The 10,000-nt window shown below is 47.2% G+C and overlaps 1 protein-coding gene across 1 annotated transcript in view; it reads left to right on the forward strand.

Annotated features, from left to right (window-relative positions):
- LOC310808030 (uncharacterized protein) overlaps positions 1-2,225 on the forward strand; it is a gene marked incomplete at both ends in the record, with an annotated part of 6,208 nt that extends 3,983 nt beyond the window's left edge. Inside the window, 3 exons of the mRNA XM_083674727.1 lie at positions 206-301; positions 576-1,510; positions 1,721-2,225. Coding sequence (XP_083530853.1) covers positions 206-301; positions 576-1,510; positions 1,721-2,225 — 1,536 coding nt within the window. The remainder of the gene's footprint in view (positions 1-205; positions 302-575; positions 1,511-1,720) is intronic.
- Between the last annotated feature and the right edge of the window lie 7,775 nt (positions 2,226-10,000).

A 10,000-nucleotide genomic window follows, 5' to 3' on the forward strand; every position in this document is an offset into this window, starting at 1 on the left:
ATCTTCTACACAACCCAGCTGTCAATCTAGCCAAGACTAGCTGTGTTATGCAGTTTGTTGTTATGTTGTTAAACTGATGTGTTGTGATGTTACTGTGTTGTGTGTTGTGATGTTACTGTGTTGTTGGGTTAGGGTTAGTTAGAGTTGGGTTAGGGTTAGTTCAGGTTGCTTTAGGGTTAGTTCTAATGTTATACCTCGGCTGTAGGACCCTGAGGTGTTAAACTACCAGCCCACCAGTAGCAGCTGTCTGCTTGGCTGCTGCAACACTGACCAGGACGAGCCCAGCAGCTTCCTCAGCCAGGTACACACACACACACACACACACACACACACACACACACACGTATGCACTCACGCACCACGCACCACGCACACCAGCTGTATATAGATTGTTCATTCCGTTTAGACATATCATTTTATTTGAACATATAGGCTCAGATATTTTCAGCATACTGGAATAAATTTATCAATTATCCATATGATAAGATATATTAAGGTCAGCGGTAGGCCTATTCATTCTTTCAGCTCCATTATTTATTATTTACAACAAAATGTTTCTGTCTCCCTGTTGATAGAGCGAGTATGAGGGCGCGTGGTTGGACGTTCCCCCCGGCTACCTGCCCCTCCATGAGCTGGACAGTGGTCTGGGCTGCACTGACGGGAGTCTCCACCAGGAGGAGCTGTCTGAACCAGAGACAGACGCAATCTCCTCCCCGCCACGCCGAGGCTCCTCCCCCTCCTCAGAGTCCCTCCCCTCATCTGAGCACAGCGACTCCGGCTCCCACAGCATCAGCACTGGAGACTTCAGACATTTCCATGGCCACCACGGCCACCATTCCCATGGCAACCCCAGGGACCAGAGGGTGTGGCTAGGGCTGGGGGGCGTGGCCAGGTCACGCTGGGATCTGGAGTCCATCCCAGAGACAGGCCACGTCCCCATGATGCCCCAGTGCACCCTGGGAGGTTCGTCTGTACAATTCCGCCGTACTCGAAGCCCCGCCCCCTACGTAGGTAGACACACCCCCAGGGCAGCGACACAGGCGGCGGCCTCCAGCTGTCGTACCGAACCCTGCCAGCGGAGGGCGCTCATGATGAACCAGCACGCCTCTATGGACCTGCCTGGGCGCAGTTACACGCTACACGACTTGTCGGACAAGAGACGCGCCAGTCACCCTGCTTTACCTATGGAGAAACACCTAGCTTTACCCCTGGAGAAACACCTAGCTTTACCCCTGGACAACCACCTAGCTTTACCCCTGGACAACCACCTAGCTTCATCCCAAGACAACCACCTAGCTTCACCCCTGGACAACCACCTAGCTTCATCCCTGGACAACCACCTAGCTTCATCCCAGGACAACCACCTCGCTTCACCCCTGGACAACCACCTAGCTTTGCCTCTGGAGAACCACCTACACCCAGGCCTAAGCCTGGATAACAGCCCCGCGAGGCACCACAACATGGGCCTCAGTGAGGAGAGGAGGAGGGTTCAGACCAGCCCCTCTAAGAGGCTAGGGAGAGGTAGGGAGAGGGAGAGGGAGAGGGAGAGGGAGAGGGAGAGGGGGAGGGAGATGGGGGGAGAGAGGGAGAGGGTGGGAGAGAGGGAGAGAGAGATGGAAAGGGAGAGAGAGATGGAAAGGGAGAGGGGGAGAGACTGGCAGCGTCAGTTCCAAACCCTAGGACCCCCCCAACCCCCCGGCCCCTGCGGCCCCCTCTACAGCACCTTGGGTGGCTCCTACCCCCACGGCGACCAGACCGGGGGGCGACCACGCTCAGGGAACCCCCGTGCAGTCAGGAACCAGCTCCTCAAGGCCCGGGCCTCCCAATTGGCTGATGAGCGCAGTGAGGTCACCACCGATGAGGAAGTGCGCGGTGTGGAGGAGTGGGCAGGGCGTTACTGGAGCAGGCCGGAACGCCGGCGCCACCTAGCGTTGGCACGGGAACAGAGGCAGAGGAGAGCGAGCCGTGGGGGGGCGGAGGGGGGAGGGGAGGAGGGGGCGGTGGCTGGGGGTCCAGGGGGTGTGACAGGGGGGGTCCCGGGGGGGGCGGCGGCCTCCTGCAGCACCGTCCTGGAGCTTAGCCACAGGAAACAGAGTCGTCTGAGGAACAATACGCTGCTCGATGATTGGACAACGGTGGAGGAGCTTCTGACCCACGGCACGCGGGTGGGAGAGGGAGACGCCAGCCTCTGCTGCAGCCCGCTACTCTCTGTCACCACTGTCTGATCACAAAACACTGACACTCTCTATGTGTGTGTGTGTGTGTGTGTGTGTGTGTGTGTGTGTGTGTGTGCGTGCATGTGTCTGTGAGCATGAGACTGAGTGTGAGTGAATGTGTTTGTGTGTCCGTGTGTGTGTCTCTGAGCGTGAGCCTGAGCGTGAGCGAATGCGTGTGTGTGTGTGTGCGTGTGTGTCTGTGAAAATGAGCCTGAGCGTGAGCAAGTGCCTGTGTGTGTGTGTGTGTGTGTGTGTGCACGTGCGTGTCTGTGAGCATGAGCCTGAGCGTGAACAAGTGTGTGTGTGTGTGTATGTGAGCGTGAGTGAGTGAGTGCGTGTGTGTGTGTGTGTGTGTGTGTGTGTGTGCAGGGGTCAGTGCTGACTCCAGTATGTCTACCTCTTCTTCTCCAGTGTAACAGTGTGAACTGGTCTCTATAGCAGTATTCACTTTTCTCAATGGAGCAACCTACTGTATGGACCAATGGAGGAGCAACCTAAGAAGGTATGGACCAATAGGAGCATCAACCTACTGTCTGGACCAATGGGAGCATCAACCTACTGTCTAGACCAATGGGAGCATCAACCTACTGTCTAGACCAATAGGAGCATCAACCTACTGTCTGGACCAATAGGAGCATCAACCTACTGTGTAGACCAATGGGAGCATCAACCTACTGTCTAGACCAATGGGAGCATCAACCTACTGTCTGGACCAATGGGAGCATCAACCTACTGTCTGGACCAATGGGAGCATCAACCTACTGTCTGGACCAATGGGAGCATCAACCTACTGTCTGGACCAATGGGAGTATCAACCTACTGTCTGGACCAATGGGACCATCAACCTACTGTCTGGACCAATGGGACCATCAACCTACTCAATGGGAGTATCAGTATATGGCAGTATCATTATCAGCCCCTCTCAATGTCAACATTGTCAATGTCAACATCATCAGGGGCCAATTGCATAAACCAATTGCTTAAACATAGACCTAGACTGTGATTTAAGTCTAACTGTTAGTCAGACTTAGGATTGACATCTAATTGTACCTGTTGCATACAATTGACTTACACTTGGCTAGCCTAAGTCCTACTAAAATCGTACTTACCTAGGAAAAGTAAGACAATGAACGGAAAATAAACATGGCCGCCGATAAGTGAATTTGTGTTAGGAATTGAACATTTCGTAATTATGCTACTACAATAAAATAGAGCACGAGAGCTGGCAAATCTTTTCATAAAAGTGTAAAGATATAACATATTAGGTTAGCTAGTTATTGTTTTTTCAAACTAAAGGAGCCTCCCATTTAGATATGGAAAGGCAAACTTGCTAGCTATATGGGCAAATTTGCTAGCTTGTTAGCTATCTACGCCCTTTCTAGGTAGTCTGCTAGCTAGTTGCCAAGGTTGCCAATAAACAAACTAAGCATATTTGCACGTATATATTTTTAAAAAATATATAAAAAAAATGGTTTTGTTTATGTCCCTTACATAATTAAAGTTCAGTCTAAAAGCAAATATTATTTAATTATATTTATATAATTAATATGGTTAGACAGTACTTTTTGAATGACTAGTCTGTTGCCATGGCAACATAGGTCTTAGATCAAATTTAGCTTTGGGGTAAGCAGTCTAACTTTTGGGGCTTAAAGTAAGTCAGTCTTAACGTTTATGCAACTGGGTAACTGAAATTAGATTAGTCTTACAGTTAAAATATGACTGGTCTAGGCCCATAGACCAGTCTTAACTAAGTTTATGCAACCGGCCTCTGGTCTCATCAGCAGTATGAATCTACAGTGTGGTAGTATTGGACTGTTGTATTAATGTAGTATTGGTCTCAATGACCGTATCAATCTATGGCTGTTGTCACTGGTCACTAGAATGCTGTGGTCTCTGCTGTACCGGCTGGTCTATGGTGCTGGGCAGAGGTGGAACGAGCATTGAAATATCCTACTCAAGTAGTAAGTACTGTTACTTCAGTGAAATGTTACTCAAGTAAAAGTTAAAGTCTATGAAAAAAAAGGAGGTTATTAAAAAGTAATCAAGTAAAAGAAGTTTGCGTTACTTTCAAAATGAAACATTTGCCTTGATTCAAAACTATACTCAAGTAAAGGTAATATTACAGATTTTCAAAAATCAAGTACAAATCCTTGAAAAATCGTTCAATTACATGAATGTGAGTAGTTGTAATTAGTTAATTTCCACCTCTGGGGTTGGGTAACTCAACATAGTCTCCAACAGAATACATTCTGGGAGATCATTTCTGCAGACCAAGGAAATACAGTCTGTGGGCACGTATTATCTGGCTATACCAGCGTTTCACTACCTGTCAAATTAAAAATATGTTGCTTAAGAGTTACGGGAATTGCAAGATACGTTACTGAGAGTTATGTGAATTACGACTTGCATGGTGGTTAGGCAATATTCGGCATTAACTTTGAGTGGTTAAGGTTAGGCATTATCTTTGATAATGTTAGGGTAAGTTGTCAGGGGAAGGCATTAGCAAATATTAGCATAAGCAACAACAATTAGCAAGAATGTGGCGTTCTGCCTTTCGTATTTACCTGCCAGTATAGCTAGATAACACGTTCACACAGAACATATTATTTGGTCTGCAGAAACGATCCCCCGAACGTATTAATTTGGAGACTGGGTCTAACTGGTCTAGTGTTGGGTCAGCTACATGGGCCCAGTCTCATTTGCTTGTTAGCCCAAAGAACAGATATCACCACACCACTGTACAATCCAGGGGAGGCTAGTGGAGGTAGAAATTGGAGGATGGGCTCATTGGAATGCATGGAATAGAATAAGGAGTTCTGACCTCCACCAGCCTCCCCTGGTCCAATCTCAACCAAGCCTATCATGTTATGGATCCATGTCATATTGTTGTGTCACAGCTGGCTACAGAACGTAGCGTAAATGTGGACTATGTTTAAACCCACATATGATGTCGTGGTAGTGACACAAACACTCTATATGTTGTAAGAGAACTCAGGTAGTGAGTGTTTGTGATGTAGAGAGGCAGCGTCCCATACTGCTCACAGGAGAGATGCACTATTAATACTGTACACCCCAGTTCTCTAACCTGAGTAGTCAGTTAGGTGTGTGTGTATGTGTGTGTGTGTGTTTGTGTGTGTGTTTATGTGTGTGTGTGTGTGTGTGTGTGTGTGTGTGTGTGTGTGTGTGTGTGTTTTTGGTAGAGTGTACTTTAGACCTGTAGGGGTAGTTTCCCAGACATAGATTAATCCTAAATCACACTGTCAATGGAAAGACTCCATTAAAGGTCTAGTCTGGGATTAGGCTTAATCTGTGCCTGGTAAACCAGTCCTTCCCCAGCCCGCCAGTATGAGGCCACGGTGGCCCTCAAAATCACCACACTACATGCTCATGGTCAGTGATCAAATGTTTATATTTGTGTGAGATGTGTGTGCGAATCAGTACATCCATCCCAGCATGTGGACCATCCTTAGTATGACACTTCCTGCTTCCTACTTCCTGTGTTACCGTGCCAACTCTCTACATGGATTTCCATGTAGAGCCTGTGTTAGCCCACCAACCTAAAGCCCGGCTCACTGTCCCAAACACACACCTGGATCAGGTGACACATGGCTGTTACTATGGATACTCTATTTTGATTGCTCTAATAAAAATGTTTAGAAGAACAATCTCCTGTCTTTCTTGTTCATCCTCCCATCCTTGTTATTCTCCTACTAGACCACTAGAGGTCACCTCTCTCCTCCTCTCATCCCCTCCCCTCTCCTCTGCTCCTCTCCTCTCCTCTCCTGTCCTCTCCTCGTCTCCTCCTCTACTCTCCTGTCCTCTCCTCCACTCCTTTCCTGTCCTTTCCTGTCCTATCCTCGTCTCCTCTCTTCTCCTCTCCTCTCCTCTCCTCTCCTCTCCTCTCCTCTCCTCTCCTTCTGCTCCAGTCTAGTAAAGGTCGTCTGTTCTGTGGAGGGCCTCCAGGGTTCTGGGTTTTAAATGTCATACTCTGATACTATATTCTGCTCATAAACCCGCCATGGCCCAAATGTGATGGGCAGGTTTCGAACCCGGATATCTAATGCAGAAGACACAGGCGTGTCTTAGGCCAAGAGGACATCTTCAAGGTCCAAGGGTGACAGACAGGGCTACCTCTTCACGAGAGCGTGACTCCAAATCCCCTCCACTCCACAAACACAGTTATAAAGGGACACATGGTCCGTGTAGGTGATGACATCATACAGTATTCATGAAAGACCTGAAGGTTGAATACGTTACTGAGCTGAAACTGCACCTCTGAAACTGTACCTTTGAAACTGCACCTCTGAAACGGTACCCATCATGATGCTGAGGCGTGGTGCTGAGCCTGCAACTCTGCTTCCTACCAGTAGAGGGCAGACATGCACCTCTGTTCACCATCTACAGATCTGTGTGTCTCTGATAAACTAGGCTGGTGGAGGACGGCCTGGTTTCTACCTCCACCAGCCTCCCCTGCACTGCTGTTAGGAGAGGGATAACAAACAGCTGTGTGATGTGCTTCTAAATCAGCATGTTTTATCTCCAATAGATCAACAACGCTAGAGGTTATTATTCTCCTCATCTCAGAGTGACTGGAGAGAGAGGGAGAGAGAGCGAGAGAGAGAGAGAGAGAGAGAGAGAAGGAAAGAGGGAAGGGGAAAGATAGCGAGTGTGAGAAAGAGACTTTGTTAATGGAGTTTGTGAAGTTTTAGGCATTTAATACCTACAGGTCGATTTCCAGATTTCTAATGGCTTTGGAGGCATTGAGGCGACCAGAATATCTATGTGCGTGTGTGTGTGTGTGCGTGTGTGTGTGTGTGTGTGCGTGTGTGTGTGTGTGTGTGTGTGTGTGTGTGTGTGTGTGTGTGTGTGTGTGTGTGTGTGTGTGAAGGGAGGGCAACTTGCCAGCAGCAACGGCTTCTATAAATGAACGACTCGGCTGCGCTCCTTTGTGTTAGTCATCGACGTTCTCAGCTGGAAAAGCTTTTGAATACACACTCCTCACATCCTGACCTGACTGAAATATAGTACATACACACACAGACACACACACACACACACACACACACACACACACACACAGTGGAGCTGCACTGTGTGTCTGTGTGCACGTGCGTGAGTGTGTGTGTGTGTGTGTGTGTGTGTGTGTATGTACAATATTCTTTTTTCCCTGTAACAGTGAGAAGAGAGTGAAGTAACGAAAAACAGTTCCATGTTGTTAGTGTGGGTTGTAGGTTTTAGGATTAATATCACAAGGTGAGTTGGTGGAATGTGTGTGTTTGTGTGTATGTGATGTGTGTGTGCGTGTGTGTGTGTGCGGTGAGTTGGAGGAATGTATCATACCATCTCTGTGAGCTCATCAGTCAGACAATCACAACCTCCACACACACACAAACACACACACACACACACACACACACACACACACACACACACACACACAAACACACACACACACACACACACATGCACCCACCCACACAGGCCCGCCCACACACAGACGTAGTCACAGAGGAGACATCATTTACATGTTATCTTATCTTTCCCTCTAATCATCCCAGTGTAACAACGGCTATTAGTCCTCATCAGAGTAATGACATCACCAGCCTATCTGAACATGACTACACACACACACACACACACACACACACACACACACACACACACACACACACACACTACCAGAACATGAAGTGCTGCTTCAAGTCTCCTCTCGTTAGAGAACAGTGGACGTACAAATAGCGCTCATCAGCTTAATTACTTTGCCCTTAAAATCAGTTAGAGCTGTGTTGGGTTCAGACGCTGTTCCAGAGGCAGTCAGGAAGCCTGCCTCCAATCAGAGACAGTGATTAATAAATGATGCACCAGTGTGGCAGTGTAACTATCATTATAAACAAACACAACATTAATGTTTAACATATATTCCTCTGTAGTGTGAATCTGACATCTCTATCCAGGGTGGTGGTGGTGGTGGTGGTTCTATCCAGGGTGGTGGTGGTTGTGGTTCTATCCAGGGTGGTGGTGGTTCTATCCACGGTGGTGGTGGTGGTTCTATCCAGAGTGGTGGTGATGGTGGTGGTGGTGGTTCTATCCAGGGTGGTGGTAGTTCCCTTCAGACCGATGCTCAGTGTTATTCAGAGGGAAAGGGACATGTTACAGTGTAGGTGACATACACTCACCAAACACTTCATTAGGAACACCTGTACACCTTCTCATGGTGGAGGTGTTGGAACAGTATGGGGAATGTTTTCTTGGCACACTTTGGGCCCATTAATAACAATCAATCATCGCTTGAATGCCACATCCTATATGAATATTGTTGCTGACCATGTGCATCCCTTCATGGCCACAATTACCCATCTTCTAATGGCTACTTCCAGCATGATAATGCACCATGTCACAAAGCAAAAAGAATTGCAGGAATTGTGTGATGCAATCATGTCATCATGGACCAGAATCTCAAAGGAATGTTTTCAACATCTTGTGGAATCAAAGCCACGAAGAATTGAGGCTGTTTTGAGAGCAAAGGGAGGCCCTACCCAGTATTAGTATAGTGTTCCTAATAAAGGGAGGCCCTACCCAGTATTAGTATAGTGTTCCTAATAAAGGGAGGCCCTACCCAGTATTAGTATAGTGTTCCTAATAAAGTGTTAAGTGAGCGTATAATTAACAGGGAGAGGTGGGAACAGAGAGGTCCACCTGGAGAACCGGTGGTCCGCGGAACCAGTCATTATACTACCATAGAATGTGCACCATACATTCTAGTCATTATACTACCATAGAATGTGCACCATACATTCTAGTCATTATACTACCATAGAATGTGCACCATACATTCTAGTCATTATATCACCATCCATTCTCGTCTCGTTAGACCCTCTTCTAGCCTACAGTCTCAGACACCATGCAGGGTTTAAAGTGTTGTGTGACGATTGGTTCATGTATTATACATAAAAAGGTGACATTTTCCCAGATTCTGTCTTCTGCTTACCAGACCAAAATACATTGCAGGAGAGAGAGAGAGAGAGAGAGAGAGAGAGGGGCAGGGACAGAGACAGAGACAGAGACAGAGACAGAGACAGAGACAGAGACAGGGACAGAGACAGAGACAGAGACAGAGACAGAGATAGAGAGAGAGGGACAGGGACAGAGACAGAGACAGAGACAGAGACAGAGACAGAGACAGGGACAGAGAAAAGGATGAACATAAATAAAACCCAGAGAAATAAAGGAAGATATAACGCAGAGAATCAGTCAGCAAGTCAAAGTAGTTTATTATAGAATTCATATCTGAGGCGTTGCTGCACCTCCCATGTATGTCATAGGCACTGGACTACAGGACTGAACTCACTGCAACAGTAACATCACTGACCACTGCAACAACTCTGTTACTATACAGTGACATCACTGACCACTGCAACAACTCTGTTACGATACAGTAACATCACTGACCACTGCAACAACTCTGTTACGATACAGTAACATCACTGACCACTGCAACAACTCTGTTACTATACAGTGACATCACTGACCAGTGAAACAACTCTGTCTGTTTAAACCACGATACAGTAACATGTCTGACCAAGGTAACAACTTTGTCTGTTTAAACCACGTTTAAATTACTGACTAGTGAAAACAGTGCTCTGAGCACCCGGAAAAGCACAATATAAACCACTTCTGCATCATCATCATCATCATCATTATCATCATCATCACCATCATCATCATCGTCATCATCATCGTCATCATTATCACAACATGTCTGGTCACCTCACCTCCTGTTCTAA

This window comes from Argentina silus (genome assembly GCF_951799395.1).
Source record: "Argentina silus genome assembly, chromosome: 8".
Taxonomy (NCBI): Eukaryota; Metazoa; Chordata; class Actinopteri; order Argentiniformes; family Argentinidae; genus Argentina; species Argentina silus.